A 21877-nucleotide genomic window follows, 5' to 3' on the forward strand; every position below is an offset into this window, starting at 1 on the left:
AGTCGCCACCTCATCACAGGGCTAAATATTAAAATTGCATATATGTTATACTTTATATTGCTACTGCGGTACATTTATCCTTTCCCCTTACCCTTTCCATCCTTTGTAACTGAGCTACTGTGAGGAACAATTTCCCTTGTGGATCAATTAAGTTTGTCTCGGTCTAAGTCTAAGTCTAAGTTATTGCGATCCCGGTCCACTTTGCATGGCCAAAAACCAGTGTTGGGACTAACGCGTTACTTTGTAACGCGTTACTGTAACGCCGTTAGTTTCGGCGGTAACTAGTAATCTAACGCGTCATTTTTTATATTCAGTAACTCAGTTACCGTTACTACATGATGCGTTACTGCGTTATTTTACGTTACTTTTTATGTAGTATAAAGTGTGTTTTATCGTAGCGCTGCTGTATCATCGTCCTGATTCTTCTTGTGTCACAAGCCGGAGAAGAGAGACACGCGCTCTGTGTGTGAGTGTGAGTGTGAGTGTGGGGAGGGAGGAGAGGGGGGGCGTGTCTGATCATGGCGGAGCCAGAAGTCGAGTTTGCTAACATGGAGATATTTTCACTACTTTTCTTTTGTCGAGCACAAAGAAAATAACATTTTAGTTCAATGTAAATTGTGCTTTGGATCAAAGATCCCATCTACTGCCCAAAACAGCAATTCAAATCTGCTGAAACAAGCTACATAAGCAACATGCTTCGACGAAGCTAGTAAAGAGAGCTAGAGACTCCAATGACACTTCACCTCCACCACCACCACTTAAGGATTAACTCTGCCTCTGCTCATCATTCAGCACTGAAGGTACACACACTCTGTCAATCAATGTTCCCTCTAATTTTTCATGTGTGTGAGCAAACGCAAAAATTCCCTGAGCATTCAGTGGAGCCCATGTGAGCAACATCAGACGTGCACACTGTGGCTACACCAGCAGCACACCTGTCCCAAACCTGACTAAATAACAAGTTAAATCTCTATCCATCCATCCATTTTCTACCGCTTGTCCCTTTCAGGGTCGCTGGAGCCTATCTCAGCTGCATTCGGGCGGAAGGCTGGGTACACCCTGGACAAGTCCCCACCCATCGCAGGGCCAACACAGATAGACAGACAACAGTCTCTTATTATTATAATCAAATGACAGCAGTCATTTCCATTTCTAATATAAGTGTTTAGGCCCACTTACAATGACAATAACAAAAAATATTGTTTTTCATGAACTGTGTACTTGTATTGTTTGTCTGGGTGGAGGTCCTGCTTTGGAAATAGTTTGTACCCCTTTCAGACATTGCATTTAGTTCCCATTAAACATTCACATGTTGCACAATGAGATGTAAGCAGGGGATCATGTGTACATTCCTGCAACTTCCTGTTTGTAAAAAATATATTTTTATTAGTATGTATTTAATATACTAACAGCATTTAATGATTAATATTTATAAATTAAGATTCCTAATAAATGACACGAGAATAAGCACACATTTGATTGGTAAATCATAGAGTAACGACCTGGAATTACACTTTATGTGTGGTGTTGGAGTTGTCCAACTTTTTGTGTGGCTGTAAACGCATCACTGGCTAAGTGCCATATGTGCATGTGTTGGCGCAAGTGAAAAAGAGCGAGCGGCTGCTGTTGATATAACAGTGATGTGTTTATGGCCGACAATAAAGAGTTTTGCTCAGTAAAGTGATGGATGGAATTCATGTCCTCAAAGCGTCTCGACAGACGTATTATTATATTTGAACAATGATGACGAAAACGGTTTTCTCTGTCGTGTCCGTGTCGTGTCAAAAATTGCTATGCGCTTATTTTTTTATTTGATTTTGTGCCTGGCATAGATTTGCCGTGCGCAGAGGACGCTTGAGCAGTGCGCAATTGCACAGGCGAGCTCCTTAGAGGGAACGTTGCTGTCAATTCTCTTATATACTCTTTCATTCTAGACTTCTAGAGTGTTTAAATATCACATCACTCTAAATGTATAGACTATAAAGTTCACAAACATAAAGAGGGATCCTAGTGGGCCAGGCCAATCTTTCCTTATCTCTAAACTAAAACTGGGGAAATGTGTAGAGTGTTCTGGGCTTCAGACATGATTTTGTGTCAGAATTTCTTGAGGAAAAAATGCCTGGTTAGGCTTTGTGTATGTAGTGTGTCCCTTTCTTGCTTTACAGCTATGCTGTTATTATGCTGTTTGTTACTTATGTATGTTATGTTGCAGCTATTTAAAATAGTTTTGTCAATTTGTTCTGGCCAGAAACAAATTGGCCTTTGTAACATATCTTTGTCTTTGTGTGTTGTATGTAGACCACATTGCTTAGCAGAGTTCAGTGATGCAAATGCATGTCAAGTTGATCAACAGATTGTATTATTCTCCACTGCAATAACAGTACTGAAATGAAGGCTAAAAGGGCATTAATGGGAGCTTTAAAAAAAAAGATGAAAAAAAGAAGTAACTAAATAGTTACTTTTCACAGTAACGCATTACTTTTTGGTGTAAGTAACTGAGTGGTGTGAGTTACTTTTGAAATGAAGTAACTGTAACTAGTTACTGGTTTTCAGTAACTAACCCAACACTGCCAAAAACACACTCGCGCAAATGACGCATGTGCAGCTACGCTAGAGCCCTAACTGTTTGACAGAAAAACACGTGATGAGACAGAGTGAAAATTAGTGGCAGTAAGTGGGGAAATTTTTTTGAAAAAATATAATTAAAAAAGGGAAGAACTAGGAAATGTTTGGAGAGACTATGTTTGGCATTGGAACGCCTTGGTAAACCCCCAGAGGAGCTGGACAAAGTAGCTGGGAGGAGGGAAGTTTGGGCTTCTCTACTTAGGCTGTGCCCCTGCATGACCCCAGATATGCGGAAGATGATAGATTGTTGGATGAATAACAAAAACAATATATACAGTATATATACAGTACAATCGTTTGGACACACCTTCTCATCTAATGCATTTTCTTTATTTTCATGACTATTTACATTGTAGATTGTCACTGAGCTTCAAGAGGTAGTCACCTGAAATGGTTTTCACTTCACAGGTGTGCTTGAAGCTCATGGAGAGAATGCTAAGAGTGTGCAAAGCAGTAATCAGAGCAAAACGTGGCTATTTTGAAGAAACTAGAATATAAAACATGTTTTCAGTTATTCAAACTTTTGGCCTGTACTGTATACTATATATATATATGTATATATATATATATATATATATATATATATATATATATATATATACATATACACACAGTATATATAATTATTATTACTATTAAAAGAGAAAGAGAGAGCACTAAAGGATTTAAAATGATGTTGAGGGTATCTTGCTGATGGTGCAAGTGTGAGATGCAGTGCATTATTTACAGCGCTTCACTTTTTCCACATTTTTTTTTTTATTTCACAGCCTTATTTCAAAATGGAATAAATCCATTTTGTCCACAAAATTCTACACATCAATACCCCATAATGACAATGTGAAAATGTTTTAAAAAATGTATTGGCAAATGTAATTAAAAAACAAACAAACATGTTCATAAGTATTTACAGCCTTTGCTGAATACTTTGTTGATGCACCTTTAGCCGTAATTATAGCCTCAAGTCTTTTTGAATACAATGCCATAAGCCTGGCATACCAATCTTTGGACAGTTTCGCCCATTCCTCTTTGCAGAACCTCACAAGCTCCATCAGGTTGGATGGGAAGCGTTAGTTTTCACCTAGAATGTCTCTGTACATTGCTGCATTCATCTTAGTCTAGTCAGGGAGATGACCAAGAACCCAATGGTCACTCTGTCAGAGCTACAGCATTACTCTGCGGAGAGAGGAGAACCTTCCAGAAGGACAACTATCTCTGCTGCTATCCACCAATCAGGCCTGTATGGTATAGTGGCCAGATGGAAGCTATTTCTTAGTAAAAAAAAGTTTGCCAAAATGCACCTGAAAGACTCTCAGACCATGAGAAACCAAATTCTCTGATCTGATGAGACAAAGATTGAAGTCTTTGTTGTGAATACCAGGCATCATGTTTGGAGGAAGCCAGGCAACACTCATCACCTATACCAGTGGTCCCAACCTTTTTGTAACTGCGGACCGGTCAACGCTTGAAAATTTGTCCCACGGTGGGGGGGGGGGGGGGGGGGGGGGTTGATATAAATAATACAATCATGTGTGCTTACGGACTGTATCCCTGCAGACTGTACTGATCTATATTGATTTATAATGTAGGAACCAGAAATATTTAAAAAATAAAAATAAAAAATAAAAATAAAAAAATATATATATTTTTTTTATTTCTTGTGCGGCCCGGTACCAATCGATCCACGGACCGGTACCGGGCCGCGGCCCGGTGGTTGGGGACCACTGACCTTTACCATCCTTACAGGGAAGCATGGTGGTGTCAGCATCATGTTATGGGGATGGTTTTCAGCGGCAGGTACTGATGGATTCGTCAGGATTATGGGGTGTGTAGAATTTTGAGGACAAAAATGAATGTATTCCATTTTGCAATAAGGCTGTAACATAATGAAAAATGAGGAAAAAGTGAAGCGCTGTGAATACTTTCCAGATGCACTCTACCTGCTCACAAGTTTAATTCACAATGCTAATACCAAGAAGCATAAAAAAGACAAGACAAATTTACAAGCTAAAAATAGCCACTGGTTAGACATCAATCAGTGCCGTTGATCATATTGGTAAATTTATTGGCTCTACGTCAATAGACAGTGACATCAAAAGACACCCTACAAAATTCACGGGTAATTACGTAGGATTCGCTGGGCGGATTTTGATTAAACTTTCAGGAAATATGATGAGGAACAAATGATAAGATTTTGGGTAGTAATCCTGATCACTGCCTGTATTCAGGATTTTTTCAAGGATTCTTTACTATAGGAAGTTTAGTCTGGTGCAGGTCTGCAATCTGAATTATTTTCAAGTTTTTATTGCTGTGCCTGACAGCTAGCTAAAATGTTTGAATTTTGGCAGAAAACAACGGTCTCCTGTATTTATTTCTCGGGAAGGAGTCACATTTTATCCAAGAGGTAAAAGATTGAGGGCAGCAAAAAAACAAAACAAAAAAAAAACGAGCGCTGCAGCTAATTGGAGAGTCTTATTGTCACGGAAGGGTCGTTTTCCCAGGATGCAGACGGAACTCCGGAGGCAGTGTGCAGGTAAGACAATGATTGATTTACCATAAATCAGTCAGGAAATACAAATCAAACAGAAAAGCATGCCGATAGCATTGGAAGCTATGGCGAAGCTTAGTCCAAAAACAGGAATCACAAAGGTATTCACACGTAACTTGTTGCATGGAGCAAACAAGACAGCCGGACTGAGTGTGGCGAAAAGCAGGAATAAATAGCTCTCTAGTTCATGCCCAAGAGCCCGTGAGCTGCTTGAATGCTAAAAAGAGGCAGGTGAAAATAATCAGCACCCATGGCCACTAAAACACAAACCCAGGGGTGCTGAAAACAGAACTAAGGGAGTCAAACTAAAATAAAACATGATCCGAGCAACGGATCATGACACTTATGTTAATGCATACAGAGACAATTTTAACACTAATAACTGAGGGTTGTGAATCGGCAAAACATTTCAAATGAGAAATTTAGCTTTTGGAACGTTTCAAATTAGGAAATACAAAAATTAAGAGGTGTTTTGGGGAAAATAGCTCAGGAAATGTGTTTTTGTCATAAACAGAAATACAAGCAAAACAATATGAATTGTAAAAAGTGCACTGCAGTGATAGCACTTCAGCAAATGTTTCTACTCAGTGGGCTAGTGGTTAGAGTGTCCGCCCTGAGATCGGCAGGTCGTGAGTTCAAACCCCGGCCCAGTCATACCAAAGACTATAAAAATGGGACCCATTACCTCCCTGCTTGACACTCAGCATCAAGGGTTGGAATTGAGGGTTAAATCACCAAAAAAGTATTCCCGGGCGCGGCACCGCTGCTGCCCACTGCTCACCTCACCTCCCAGGGGGTGAACAAGGGGATGGGTCAAATGCAGAGGACAAATTTCACCACACCTAGTGTGTGTGTAACAATCATTGGTACTTTAACTTTAACTTTACTGATGAAAAAAACCCCACAATAATGTAACATGATTAGAATTAAATGATTGATACTGGTATTTATAATTTAATATTTGGTTAGTTCTCTGTTTCAGACTAGATTACTTTCAGTTTATTACGGCTATTTGCCATTACTTTGAACATTTTGCAACACTTCAAACGCAGAAAATGTAGAAGCCTTGTGCTTTTTTTGTAAACAAACCTATGTGTCATCTGACTGTGTATGCTCAAGTGAAGGCAGCAGCAAATTCACCTGATAATGTTAGCAGCAGCCTTTCTCTCCTGTGTCAGGAGCTCTGGGTCATGCATCACCTCTTCAAGAAAGCCAATCACCCTCAGCTTCAGTTCTGAGTTCAGCTCAAAGTCCTGCATATCAGCAAAAGTTAGAGTAAAAAAAATGTTTTTTTATGTTTGGAAAAAAAGAAAATGGTATAAAAGTGCATACCTGGGAGTGTTTGGAAACCCAGTGGCGCAGAACATTCAGCACTCGGTTTGTGGCGGCTCTTCTGATGACAAACTCTTTGTCGCCGTTCCTCTGATCAGTAGGAAAGCCTGCCAGCATAATGGATCTCATTCGGTCATGCGTCGCTCGCAACGGCATTCAGGACATTTTAATCTAATCAGATTACGGATAAACTGACCTGTGCTAGCGAGGGACATGCGGCGGTATTTCTCCTTGGTTGGGGTGCCCTCGTTGGCGCCGGCTGTGGCAATGGCGAAGGCCGAGGCCGCCGAAAGGGCACTGCGGCTATTGTCCATCTCTCGGCAAGATGACACCACCATGCTATTGTTGAAGGAGAACAGCGAGAACTCTGCCAAGGGGAAAGCAGAATAATTTAGTGTTAAAGCTTATGTTACATCCCATTTTCTTTAATTGACTTTAAAGAAAAAGGCGAAAAGTCTCAACTGCATGTTAAATTTCATAAACTTAAATTGTTTTTTTTAACACTATAACAACAAATATATTAAGTACAAAAGCTAATACAAGGTCAAACAATTCAATGTAATTAGAATTTCCAAAAGTAGCAAAAAATACAAATAGAAATGACCAATTCCATTCCAGGGTCAAACTGTGGTCAAAATACTAACATTCAAAGTGTAAAAAGAAGCTAGACACTGTTATTATGAAGTTAAAAACATCTTTTAACTCTTACACTAAAGAAAAAGTCAAAAAGCAAAGGTGATTTGAGTTGCAGCTGTGCCTCATTGCATCTCACTTTTAAACATCTTTAACTGTCACATACTGTAAGTGTAAAAAAAAAAATCCAACCAAGTGTAATACAACAAAACTCAACTCTTTCTTTTGCAGTAATTGCCGTCAAAAAAGCCACAGGAATTTAAATAAAAAAAACAAAGTTTGCACAAACTTTACTTTGTCATTCACGGTGAACTGTTCAGACATATTTGTTCCAATAAACACCACCACAGTTTTTTGTAGTTGCACGGTGCCTGATCTTTAAGAGAAAATAACCCCCCCCCCCCGTCTTAAAACCGTACCAGATCTGTTGCTGTAGATAACCTCCTGATGAGGTTTTTAATGTCCTACAAAATGTTGAGTATCGTGTGTGTGGCATTATCTACTCAGCTGTTGGTGTGAAACTCCTGCGTGTTACTTGCCATTTAATATGGACTCATCAGCGCTATTAATGCTGACTGAGCAGTTTGCAGTAACATTGATTCTGTTGCTGCTGCAGTTGTGCAATATACTTGTTACTTCTAAAGACATGCACCTGGGGATAGGTTGATTAGCAACACTAAATTGGCCCTGTGAGTGTGAGTGTGAATGTTGTTTGCCTATCTGTGTTGGCCCTGCGATGAGGTGGCGACTTGTCCAGGGTGTACCCCGTCTTCCGCTCGATTGTAGCTGAGATAGGCTCCAGCACAACCAGCGACCCCGAAAGGGATAAGCGGTAGAAAATGAATGGATGGATGGAAGAAAACATACATGGTCAAGGAGTGCTGGGTTATTTTTCTCACTTTCTCATGCACTCCAAATCATTATTAAAGTTTTTAAAAGTTGTTACATGTAATTAGTTAGTTTTATTTTTTTAATAATCGCCCCTGTCTATAATTAGAGCAGTTACTGTTCGTATCAAAACTAGGGACGCCGATAAATGCGTTAAAATGTAATATCGGAAATTATCGGTATCGTTTTTTTATTATAGGTATCGTTTTTTTTAAAATATTTTTTTTAAATATATATTTTTTTTATTAAATCAACATAAAAAACACAAGATACACTTACAATTAGTGCACTAACACAAAAAAGCTCCCTCCCCCATTTGCACTCATTCACACAAAAGGGTTGTTTCTTTCTGTTATTAATATTCTGGTTCCTACATTATATATCAATATATATCAATACAGTCCGCAAGGAATACAGTCCGTAAGCACACATGATTGTGCGTGCTTCTGGTCCACTAATAGTACTAACCTGTAACAGTTAATTTTACTAAATTTCATTAATTACTAGTTTCTATGTAACGGTTTTATATTTCTTGTTTATTCAAGAAAAGGTTTTTAATTTATTTATCTTATTTTATTAATTAAAAAAAAAAAGTACCTTATCTTCACCATACCTGATTGTCCAAATTAGGCATAATAATGTGTTAATTCCACGACTGCATATATCGGTTGATATCGGTATCGGTAATTAAAGAGTTGGACAATATCGGATATCGGCAAAAAGCCATTATCGGACATCCCGAATCAAAACCATTAAAGCGTGAATTTCTTGTTCTAAAGTGTGCGTTCCAAAATGACAGTTTTGGCCACTGGAGGGCAGCCTCAAGCCAAAGCAGACCTCCTTGTAGCATCACAGAGTCCTGCAGCTTGTGTCAGTGACGGTGTTTGCCTCTTTGCCTCCCCCTCATACTTCCTCCCTGCCTTCCTCCATTGAACCGGGGGCGGTATAGAAGAACACGCACATGGTTGCTAAGGTACAAGGTTTCCTTCCACCTACACTCGCACGGCACTGGCTTCCCTTGTATCCAACACCGTGGGAGGAGAACACACTGGGGATTAATTGTGCCTGACTACCGACAGGGTGGATGCTCCCTTCTCTGCGTGGTAGCAGCAGGTCCGAAAGGCTGTGGGTGTTTTTTTTTTCTTCTTTCCCATGCCCTTATTTTTCAGACCTGACATTTTCCACATTTGAAAAAAGTTACTGCGTATGTACTTGTAGCTGCATTATTTCCACAGCTACTGTTTAGGTATACAGACTTACTGTAAACAATACAGTATATACAGATAGATCCAAAGTTAAACTCGAAAATCACTACCAAATCGGGTTGGACTTCAGCTCAGTGAGCTTTTAGAGGGGTTTTGAAATTCCACCACATATGGGTATGAAGGATAAGTGTGACGACAACCATGGAACCTGATATGTGAGAACCAGAGTTGTCGAAGTGGAGGGGAAAGTTGGGATGATGTACCGGGGCCCCTGGGCTTTTGTTAAGTCTGATCATTTGTTTTCGTCATTTAAATATGCATGATTAAATAAAAAAAAAACGACAATATAATTTAAAAGTTCAATTATAAGGTTGCTTGAATAAAATTAAGAATGACTGTGTAGTGTGTATACCCCCCATCAAAATGGTTTGTTTCACCTGTATTGGCACTTTTACATAGTGAAACCCAATATCTAAGTTATATTTAAACTAGTATGGGTGGCACCAAGAGCAGGTGGGTCAATTGTCTTGCCCAAGGACACAACGGCAATGACTAGGATAGCGGAAGCGGGGATCGAACCTGGAACCCTCAAGTTGCTGGCACAGCCACTCTACCAACCGAGCTATAAAGTTAAAGTTAAAGTACCAATGATTGTCACACACACACGAGTTGTGGCGAAATTATTCTCTGCATTTGACCCATCACCCCTGATCACCCCCTGGGAGGTGAGGGGAGCAGTGAGCAGCCTTGATACTGAGTGCCAAGCAGGGAGGTAATACCACCCCAAATAAAAAAATAAAATAAATAAATAAATAAATAAAAAATTAAAAAATTAAACATATATATATATATATATATATATATATATATATATATATATATATATATACACATTTATATATATTCATCCATCATCCATCCATCTTCATCCGCTTACCCAAAGTCGGGGGGCAGCAGGCTAAGCAGAGAAGCCCCAGCTACTTTGTCCAGCTCTTCCGGGGATCCCAAGGCGTTCCCAGGCTAGCTGGGAGACATAGTCTCTCCAACGTGTCCTGGGTCTTCCCCGTGGTCTCCTACTGGTCGGGCGCGCCCTAAACACCGCAGTGTTCTGAGGACATTCTGACCAGATGCCCGAAACACCTCATCTGGCTCTCTCGATGTGGAGGAGCAGCGGCTTTACTCTGAGCTCCTCCCGAATGACAAAGCTTCTCTCTCACCCTATCGCTAAGGGAGAGCCCTGTCCCCCGACGGAGGAAACTCATTTCGGCTGCTTGTACCCGTGATCTTGTCCTATCGGTCACAACCCAAAACTCATGACCATAGGTGAGGATCGGGACGTAGTTTGCCTAGTAAACTGAGAGCTTTGTCTTTCGGCTTAGCTCCTTCTTCACCCTGACGGACCGATACAGGGTGCGGATCATTGCAGACGCTGCACCGATCCACCTGTCGATCTCACGGTCCACTCTTCCTTCACTTGTGAACAAGACCCCCGAGGTACTTGAACTCCTCCACTTGGGGCATGATATCTTCCACAACCAAGAGATGGCACACACATGTACTCGGACTTACAAGTGCTGATTTTCATCCCAGTCGCTTCACACTCAGCTGCAAACCGATCCAGTGAGAGCTGAAGATCCTGGTCAGATGAAGCCAGCTGGACCACATCATCCGCAAAAAGCAGAGAGCGAATCCTGCAGCCACCAAACTATATATATATATTGTGGAGTCTTGCTCAAGCACCGCTTGACAGGAAGAAACCTCACAGGGGAGGAGCCAGGCCATGGAGGTAGAGTGGAACACGGAGGACAACGCCCCAGCCTAGGCCGCATCATTGAGGGGCGGTACATATTGCTGTAACTGCTCAATCAGCCTGAAGTTCCACCAGCTGTGTGGCCGTGTGGGGCCCAGCTACAAACTTTTCTTCACTCTGCCTCATTCAGGTCTGGCTCTCTTCTATGTCAAGGCAGGTGCATCAGGCGGTGAGCTGAGACATCCACTATTTCCCCATTGATGAAATTACTGGTGAAATGTTTACTGAGATTATGTTTCTCTTATTTTATAGGAAAATCCCGAGGACATTAAAGGAAGTGAGAATTGGGAAAGATTGAGAACCCTGGATGAGAGAGATGTATGTTTGTTGATTGAGACTTTAAATTTGATGCTTCCACACCCTGCCCTTCCTAAAAAGACTTGTTCAATAAATGCCTCTTTTCGGCTTTCTGCAAACTGTATCCCGTGTCTTGGTAAATGAGGTGCCACTATATATATAAGTGTGGAGGGAGGCGTGGCCTGCGGGCCTGCAGCAAGGCGGGGTGTGCCAGGACCGGCCTCGAAGTCAGCGACAGGTGCGTAGATGGCCCACCTGGGCCTTGTTATCAAATCACCTGTCGCTCTGTATAAGCAGCAGCCAGGAGGAGACGTGGTTGGAGCCGGAGGGAGAGCACGAGCCAGAGCGAGAGCGGAAGAAGAGAACTGCTGAAAAGCAACCCAGAGACTTGATACCCAAAATAAAACTGTATTTTAAATCATGAAACGGGCTCGCCTGGAGATGCTTGGTGGTCAGGAGGACCCACTGGAAGGCAGCTTCCACAATAAGATATATGATTCACAGCTCGGGTAAAAATACAATAAATTTACCTGTGGCATCATAGAGAAAGTTATGTACACCTTTCACATAAGTGTGGTGCATTCAAGGACTCCCAATTAAAGTTAGAAACAGAACAGTTACTAAATATGTTCTTGTCTAGATAAATGAATCCCATCTTTTGAAGTAAAAAATCTAAGTAGGTTTTAACATGTATTTTAAAAAGCTGGTTTAAATCAAATCCATGTAATTATTTTTTTTAGTACATGTACACATACTGGAACCTGACTCTCGCCAGATCCTTGTAGTTCGCTGAGCTCCACACAAGGATCTGGGCTCGAAGGCAATGCAAACTCCTTCAAGATAGCAAAGCATAATGAACCAATCAGGATCGCCGGGCGGGATTTCATAGATGTGACGTAGCGCCGAAGCGACTCTTTGATTCACACAACAATGGCGGCACGCAGTCGTGTGCTGACATATTTTCTTTGCACAAACGACATCGATCGTCTACTGACATTGCTGCTTTGTTTCAGTAAAAGTTCTCTAACTTTTTGCTCTGTCATTATCCAATATGTCGGCTGTTCTGTTTTGGATTTCCCAGCGTCGCTCTTATCAGCGTCACAGGTTGATTTCGATGTGAGTGGTTGAAGTAGCACGTCATTCAAGATAACGGACAAGTGGTTTATCCAATCACATACAATGATTTTTTTTTACAAGACCCCGCCTTCTGAAATACATCTCCTAATTGAGAAGTCCCAGATCCTTGTGTGGAGCTCAGCGAACTACAAGGATCTGGCGAGAGTCAGGTTACACATACTGTACCAGGTGTGTGTGTGTGTATGGGGCAGCGACGTTGGGTTTAGGGTGGGTTAGGGTTACGCCTCGGGTTTTGAGGCCCAGAATTTGGTGCTACGCCTATCATGATCCATGTCCCGGATCATGTTTTATTTTCTGTTAGTTTTGGACTTCATAGTGCCTGTTTTTTGTGCACCCTTGTTTGTTTTAGTTACCCATCCATCCATCCATTTTCTACTGCTTATTCCCTTCGGGGGTCGCGGGGGGCGCTGGAGCCTATCTCAGCTACAATTGGGCGGAAGCCATGGTTACTTATTATTTCCACCTGCCTCTGATTAGTGTTCGCCCGCTCACCTGCTGCCCGAGCACTAATCAGAGGCATTATTTAAACCTGCCTTGCCCTCCAGTCAGTGCTGGAGTATTGTTTGTTGTATGCTGTGGACTCCCTGTTTCTTGCAATGCTCTGTTCATGCTTGTTTCCTGGAGATACCATAGTTCATGCTGATGATTTCATGCTTAGTTCATGCTGCTCGTGCCTTGCCAAGTAAGTTTTGTTTATTTATGCCACAGTTAGCGACTTTTTGTTTCATGTCCATAGTTCAGGCTAAGTGTTAGCTTTTGTTTCCTGCGTTAAGTTGTGCATTCGCCTTGTGCGCCTCTTTGTTTTCACATTTTTTTTAAACATTAAAACCATGTTTTCTTGTACACCGCCTGTCATCTCTGCATCTTGGGGTTCGTCACCTCCACATAATGACAACGCCCAAGGCTGGAGCAACCTGTCAAGCCTCCTGTTTTCAGCAGGAAACTTGCTTATTTAGGCCTTAATTCCTGCTGTTTTCCCATTCATTTCTTGAAAAAAAATACAAATTATCCGGTTCTGCCGAGAACTGATGTTCAGCTCCAGGTCTGCTCTGCCTCAGCAACGCACTGTAAACATCTGTATATCACACATCCTGCACCCTGTAAAAAAATAAGGCTTCAAAATAAAAGCACTACCAGAAGGAGAGACAAGTAACATTGGTGATGCGGGGGCTGTGACAGGCAGTGCGAAGCATGTCACATGATTTAATGAAATGGAGAGGTGGATGGAGACGACAGAAGGTTACATTTGGAGTGACAAAAATCCTGTTCCCACAGGAATTTTATCCTATTTTAAAATGCAAAAGTGATAGGGTCATGAGACAGAGTACACAGGAAGAAAAACATGCAAGCACGGGAAGAAAAAGGCAAACTTTACACAGAGATACCCAAACTGACCTCTGAACCCTTAATCTCTTGAATGTGAGGCCAACTTGCTAACAACTTGGCCATCGTGCTACCTCAAAATAATCACTTTACATTTTTTTGATGCTAGCCCCTGAAATGAGCTGAACCTTTAAACACCTACCACTGTTTTTCGACTTGACGTTCTTGGGTGTCGATGGCGACTTGGGAGGAGACATCTCTACTTCAGCCTCATCACTCTGACTTGGCTCTTCGTCACATTCTTCTCTCACTGACAGATCTGGAATAAGAAAAGAGGACACAGGAATATTACCAATAAGATAACATAAAATGTTGGCCAAATTTTGAATTAAAGTGTTTCTTTCTTAGATGAATGGGTATCTTTTACCTGGAAAGGCCGCAAGAAAGTGCTCAAAGTTTTGCTAAAGCTGGGGTACTTGAATCTCGTGTCACCAGAATTCAAACTGTTAAATTCTGCCCGCCACTATGTACACCTCACTGTCTCCTCCTCTCTTGAAGTGCACAAAATCGCGCACGACAGCTGTGAACATGCATAGGTTGTTGACAGTCTGAAGATGCATCAAAGGATACCCTAGTTCAGACCTGGGCAAATTAAGGCCCGGGTTAAGCTTTTCAATCTGGCCCACCGGACATTCCCAAATAATTTTTTTACTGTAGCTGACATTATGATATACAGTTATGTTTTCAAATTACCGTAAGTCTTGAACTATACAAAGTATTTCAATGGTTGGAATCTGTGCTTTTACATGATATACTAGTTACTATGGTAATCTACGTCACAGCAGCTCAGTTGAGGCACCAAGCAGTGTGGGTGGTGAGCGTTTCCACAGAGTGTTTCCAGAGCGGCCAGCCTGAAATGTGGGTGCAAGGGACAAACGCAGAAGGAGATTTTTACAAAGAAGTTCTAAAGCTTAGTGATCTATCAGATATATCCGATTGTAGGTGGAGTTTTTTTTACCCTTCGCGTCCATATTTCGCTGTTTGTTGCATTTTTGTTGCGTTTCGCTTGATTGTAAAATACGTCGATCGAGAGGGGGTGTGACGTTCATATGTTGTCAATATTCAGTGTTTTATCGTTCATAGTTAATATTGTAAATCACACATTCTTTATTTTCATGTACATTCTGGGTGTCTCATTCAGTTAAAGGGGAACATTATCACAATTTCAGAATGGTTACAACCATTAAAAATCAGTTCCCAGTGGCTTATTATATTTTTCGAAGTTTTTTTCAAAATTTTACCCATCCCGCAATATCCCTAAAAAAAGCTTCAAAGTGCCTGATTTTAACCATCGTTATATACATCCGTCCATTTTCCTGTGATGTCACATAGTGAAGCCAACACAAACAAACATGGCGGAAAGAACAGCAAGCTATAGCGACATTAGCTCGGATTCAGACTCGGATTTCAGCGGCTTAAGCAATTCAACAGATTACGAATGTATTGAAACGGATGGTTGTAATGTGGAGGCAGGTAGCGAAAACGAAATTGAAGAAGAAACTGAAGCTATTGAGCCATATCAGTTTGAACCGTATGCAAGCGAAACCAACGAAAACGACACGACAGCCAGCGACACGGGAGAAAGGGAGGACGAATTCGGCGTTCGCCTTCTAACCAACGATTGGTATGTGTTTTTTGGCATTAAAGGAAACTAACAACTATGAACTAGGTTTACAGCATATGAAATACATTTGGCAACAACATGCACTTTGAGAGAGTGCAGACAGCCCAATTTTCATCAATTAATATATTCTGTAGACATACCCTCATCCGCGCTCTTTTCCTGAAAGCTGATCTGTCCAGTTTTGGAGTTGATGTCAGCAGGCCAGGGAAGCTAGGGTCGATAGGGAGCTTAGCTCGCTCGTCTGCGGGAACAAACTGCCGCCATTGCTTTCCGTGCTACCGAGGTCCTTTGTCCCTGAATTGCTCACACACTCCGGCAGATTCAATGGGGGTCTGGCGGCAGATTTCTTTGACTTTATCGTTGGAAATGCATCTGCTTTGAGTGTCGCAGGATATCCACACATTCTTGCCATCTCTGTCGTAGCATAGCTTTAGTCGGTAAAGTGTGCGGAACAAACGTCCAATTTCTTGCCACTTTCGCATCTTTGGGCCACTGGTGCAACTTGAATCCGTCCCTGTTGTTACACCCTCCGACAACACACCGACGAGGCATGATGTCTCCAAGGTACGGAAAACAGTCGAAAAAACGGAAAATAACAGAGCTGATTTGACTCGGTGTTTGAGAAAATGGCGGATTGCTTCCCGATGTGACGTCACGTTGTGACGTCATCGCTTCGAGAGCGAATGTTAGAAAGGCGTTTAATTCGCCAAAATTCACCCATTTAGAGTTCGGAAATCGGTTAAAAAAATATATGGTCTTTTTTCTGCAACATCAAGGTATATATTGACGCTTACATAGGTCTGGTGATAATGTTAAAATTCCATTCCATTTTCTAAGGCGGTCAATCATAACATTTTTAGCATTCAATCAGACATTATTGTGAGGTTTTGTATTAGTGTTCCTAAAAATAGATATATGGGCCCCCAGACACATTTGTTTCTCTAAATTTGGTCCCCCGAGTCAAAATAATTGCCCAGGCCTGCCCTAGTTCGTATTTTGTTGCAGAAAATAAATGCATTCGCCACAGGTACGTGTTTTTTTTTTACTCTAATTATGAAATACTCACATATGTTGCTAAGCTGTAATATCGCCACATATTACACAAAGATTTAGCAAAAATCTAAATGAAATAAACCACAAACTATGTCTCTGCTTACAATACACGGAACAGCAATCGCGTGACTATCGGTAACACACATCGCCACCCAAAAAGATACACACAAAATAAAGGAAAATGGAACATTAGATTACCCGTCTAGAAGGAAAACAGCAACTTGCGCGTCCAAAGTTTGTCCAAGACTGGCCCGCAATGCCCTCTATCTTGAATGCGCCGGACCAATATTTATTTGAGTTTTGGCTCTTCTTTGGTTTTTTTTTTAAACGTACAGCGTCTTTCTTTTTTTCTTCTGATTTCCTCTTTTTGGGTCTTTTAGCAGTATATGCTGTAACAGAAAGCGCAAGTGTCAGCCAATAAGGAGGCTCCTCCATGGGCTTTGCTCACCCCTCCTTTCTCTAAATCCTGTGACTGCCAGGAAGACAAATTAGTTTGTCTTCCGGGGTTTTATTTACTAAAATACTTAATTATAAGGCACAGAGAGCACGCAGACTTACAATTTTATCAGAAATGATTACTGTTACGATATACTGTGTGATGCTAATATGATTTTTTTTTTTAATTTAAAGAATATAACTTAGGTACACCGGCTTTAAAGATATATGCCAATTTAATTTGCTTTAAAATTTCAATTTTTTTCATATTGAAATGAAAAAAATTTCAATATGAAAAATGATCCTTTTGAAGGAACTCAAAGGATCATGGTACATTGTATGGCAGACATATAAAACATATTGAGTGTATTGCCCACGCACACATTGAAAAAAGTAATAAAGTAATATTTTTGGCAGGGACTTTTTTTTGTCAAAATGACAAAAATATTTAAAATAGTTATTTTAAATTAATTTCTTTTAACACAACTTTTTGAGTCTTTTGTCTCACTTTTTTGTTTTATTTTTAGCTAAAATAAAATAAAACCGTAACTCAAAACTTTGCCATGCATAATTTGAATAGTTTTGATTATGCTTTTATAATGATACAGAGCAGTGGCTGAATTGTGTGAACAATCTTCGTGTAAATACATTTGGACAGTTTTTTAATTAATTACTTTACCTTCCTGGTCCATTTAAACAGACTAGAGGGCGTGGACACATCATATGCTAATGTTGTCATTGGCCTTTATCATAGAGCTCTACAAACTCTGCCTAGCAACAGGTGAGCAGACAAACATTCATCTGAGCAGGAGCACACGTCATTCTGACCTTGCTTGTTGGCGACAGTTTCATCAGCCTTAGTCTCTGCTTTGGCTTCCCCGTCATCTGGGATCTTGCTGGCCATGGTGCTGGACACATACAGCTTGTTGATGTCCAGGGTGGTCTTACTGAAGGGGGACATGGCGGTGTGCATGCTTGCATAGCCATTTGGGGAACAACTGAGTGCAGCCAGGTCCAGAGCTTTGCCCCCCGTAATGATCGGAATGTTGAGTGAGAGCTTGCGGCGGCGATTGGGCGACGACGTCTTGGTGATGGAGAGCGGAGGAGGGGAGGAGAACTTGCGACTGGCACGTGGCGATGTGGGCGGCTCGCCGTAGAGGAGTTTGTTGTTCTGGCTGCTGGCGAAGAACAGCTCTAAAGCACTGCAGAAAAGAGAGACCTCGTTTTAATATGCATTGCTCATTTTAAACATAACATGGATCAACAGGTGTTTTCAGTGGTGTGGTGTCGAGCCTCTTAGAGTCACACACATCAGTTCTGTTGCAGGTTCCTTGGGTTTGTTACCCTTACCTTCATTACCAAAGTGCATGTGAGGTTTTGGTGGTTTTCTTTGATGTACAAACCCCATTTCCATATGAGTTGGGAAATTGTGTTAGATGTAAATATAAACGGAATACAATGATTTGCAAATGCTTTTCAACCCATATTCAATTGAATACACTACCAAGATAAGATATTTGATGTTCAAACTCATAAACTTTTTTTTTTTTTTGCAAATAATAATTAACTTAGAATTTCATGGCTGCAACACGTGCCAAAGTAGTTGGGAAAGGGCATGTTCACCACTGTGTTACATGGCCTTTCCTTTTAACAACACTCAGTAAACGTTTGGGAACTGAGGAGACACATTTTTTAAGCTTCTCAGGTGGAATTCTTTCCCATTCTTGCTTGATGTACAGCTTAAGTTGTTCAACAGTCCGGGGGTCTCCGTTGTGGTATTTTAGGCTTCATAATGCACCATACATTTTCAATGGGAGACAGGTCTGGACTACAGGCAGGCCAGTCTAGTACCTGCACTCTTTTACTATGAAGCCACGTTGATGTAACACGTGGCTTGGCATTGTCTTGCTGAAATAAGCAGGGGCGTCCATGGTAACGTTGCTTGGATGGCAACATATGTTGCTCCAAAACCTGTATGTACCTTTCAGCATTAATGGCGCCTTCACAGATGTGTAAGTTACCCATGTCTTGGGCACTAATACACCCCCATACCATCACAGATGCTGGCTTTTCAACTTTGCGCCTATAACAATCCGGATGGTTCTTTTCCTCTTTTCGCATTTGTTGACAAAGTGGTGACCCTCGCCCCATCCTTGTTTGTGAATGACTGAGCATTTCATGGAATCTACTTTTATACCCAATCATGGCACCCACCTGTTCCCAATTTGCCTGTTCACCTGTGGGATGTTCCAAAGAAGTGCTTGATGAGCATTCCTCAACTTTATCAGTATTTATTGCCACCTTTCCCAACTTCTTTGTCTCGTGTTGCTGGCATCAAATTCTAAAGTTAATGATTATTTGCAAAAAAAAAATGTTTATCAGTTTGAACATCAAATATGTTGTCTTTGTAGCATATTCAACTGAATATGGGTTGAAAATGATTTGCAAATCACTGTATTCCGTTTATATTTACATCTAACACAATTTCCAAACTCATATGGAAACGGGGTTTGTAATAATGAGAAACGTGTATCTAAACCGGCTCCATTTAAAAACTGTCTTGACCAAATAGTATAGATCTGCTTCCATATAGAGTACCAGTCAAAGATTTCGACACACGTTCTGATGCTTTTTAATGACAAAGTTTGTCCACACTTGTGATTGGTTTTGTATACAGTGGGAGTTGCACACCCTGTGTGTCACCACTTGTTATCAAACTTTTTTTTTCTTTTTCCGCCCTGTTCAGCTATTTAGGCAAATCATATTGTTGATGTAGATGCCCATATTTGCTGTACAGATTTACTTTATAAAATAGAAGTGCGGGATACTTCTCTTGTTGCCTTGTTTGTATTTGACTTTATTAAATTGATTCATATTAACATTTGTCGCAGCCAGACCGGAGCAGGAGGGGATAGAAAAAGAAAAAAAGGAAGACAGAGGGGGAAGTTGCAAGGACAAGAAGGGAATAAGACAGAGAGACAACAACAACAACAATAACAATCACAACAACAGAACAGCATCAGCAAATAGGATATGTACAAATATGATAGCAAAGAAGCCGTTAGTGAAGTAAATATTAATAACACAGAAATTACAATAAACATTATTACACTACAAATGGAGCAATACAAATACCAATAGAAATAGCACTATTGATAATGAATAATAACAATAATTACCTCTATTATCAACAATACAATTGTTTCAAATGCAACAAAACATATATGTAATGATAACATGAATTACAAAAGAGAGCAGATAAATGGGAGGGGAAGAAAGAGAAACAAACTGTATTAACCTTGTAGATTGTTATAGTAACAATAGGTTAAGCTTTGTCAGTGTGCTGTGTTTTACCCAGTTTCCCCTAGGGGAACAACGTTAATATATGTTTGATGAAACGTGATTATATGTGTGACTGTATGTATGTATGCTTGTATATTTACAGTATGTGTATATGTATGTTTGTTATCAAACTTGAGCTAAATAGGTTGACTTCTTATTACACTTGCCTGACACTTAAACAAGTTTAAAAAAGAAGGGGGAGGGAAGTGTTTTACACATTTGTCAGTGAAATAAAGACTGAGAGTTGTACTACTTTTACAAAGTACCGGTACTTTAGCAGTGGGTAACTTACTTTTACACTTGTGAGAAAGTTAAGAAGGTTTAAACCAGGGCTGTAAAGTGATTACGGTATTTAAAAAGGTCAGATTAATCACAGATTATAATTTGCTTGCATAAATAAAATGCGCTTAAGAAAATACCCCAACGTTAGGATAAAAATGTGATTTGGTAGTCAGGAACATTTTTGAAATGTTTTACTGAACTGCAAGTCATTTATTTACTCTAAACTTGGTGACAGTAAGTATAGTAAGAATTAGATGCACAATTTGAAAGTCTCTGCAATAATATAGCAAACTAGGAACAGATGTACAGCATCCATCCATCCATTTTCTACCGCTTGTCCCTTTTGGGGACGCGGGGGGCCACTGGAGCCTATCTCGGAAGGCGGTGTACACCCTGGACAAGTCGCCACCTCATCGCAGGGCCAAAACAGATAGATCGATAATGTAATATAGAAACCCATAAACAAATTTACATAGTGCACCATTTACATCTGCACTTACTCTTTCTTAGTTAGTTGTTTAAGCAAATGAAAGCCATTTTTAATTTTGTTGGCACAGTTGGACCGGATGTGATGTGTTGCGCTATTACCGTGAAGACGGAAGTGTGTGTGTGAGAGAAGTTGCCTTGACGAGAAGCCGGTGTATTGACGAGAGACGTGACAGTTGTCAATGTAGAAGAACATGCCTCTCGATTCTGGGCTTCATATAATTACAAAACCTTGGTTACACAAACATCTTTTGGTGCAAACTACCTCTAGTTTGTACGACGTTAGTCGGCGACATGAACGACCTCTCGCAGTACTTGGTCTTCACATATTTTAAGTGTTCTACGTACTGTGGCTGTCAATTTCGAAAAGGCATTGTTTAAATGATCTGCGTTAAACGCAGGTAAACTCAACCAGCATTGTTTGCTGTCCATGTAGCATTCGTGCCAGCGACACCATCCTCATGTTCATGTTTCGCTTGAGGATGCTATTTTAAATGCGCTAATGATAAGAAAGTTTGTCGCTGCAATACTAACCAATTACCACAGTTTTAGCTAAAGTTCAGTTGGGGTTTGTTCCAAAGGACGCAGAGCACATTGCTGTAACTATCATTATTATTCATTTGCCTGTTGAAAGCGTGCTGCCATCCGGCCGTCAAAACAATCTTTATTCATTTATGGTAACGCAATATTTTCTTTAATTAATCACATGCGTTAACACTTTAAAGTTGACAGCCCTCATTTTTTAAACACTTACTTAAAGTTGTTTAGAATGGCTGACAATTTGATCGTGGAGAAGATTA

General features: G+C 40.6%; 1 protein-coding gene across 2 annotated transcripts in view; it reads right to left on the bottom strand.

The window, feature by feature from the left end:
• Positions 1 to 21877, bottom strand: part of LOC133608843 (ras-specific guanine nucleotide-releasing factor 1-like) — a 75487-nt gene that overhangs the window by 11062 nt on the left and 42548 nt on the right. For both annotated transcript variants that reach the window (XM_061964425.2, XM_061964424.2), the window contains exons 15-19: positions 17796 to 18169; positions 13998 to 14114; positions 6699 to 6869; positions 6503 to 6609; positions 6311 to 6423 (exon numbers count right to left, since the gene is read on the bottom strand). In XM_061964425.2, the coding sequence (XP_061820409.2) occupies positions 6311 to 6423; positions 6503 to 6609; positions 6699 to 6869; positions 13998 to 14114; positions 17796 to 18169 (882 nt within the window). The remainder of the gene's footprint in view (positions 1 to 6310; positions 6424 to 6502; positions 6610 to 6698; positions 6870 to 13997; positions 14115 to 17795; positions 18170 to 21877) is intronic.

This window comes from Nerophis lumbriciformis, linkage group LG06 (assembly GCF_033978685.3).
Source record: "Nerophis lumbriciformis linkage group LG06, RoL_Nlum_v2.1, whole genome shotgun sequence".
NCBI lineage: Eukaryota > Metazoa > Chordata > Actinopteri > Syngnathiformes > Syngnathidae > Nerophis > Nerophis lumbriciformis.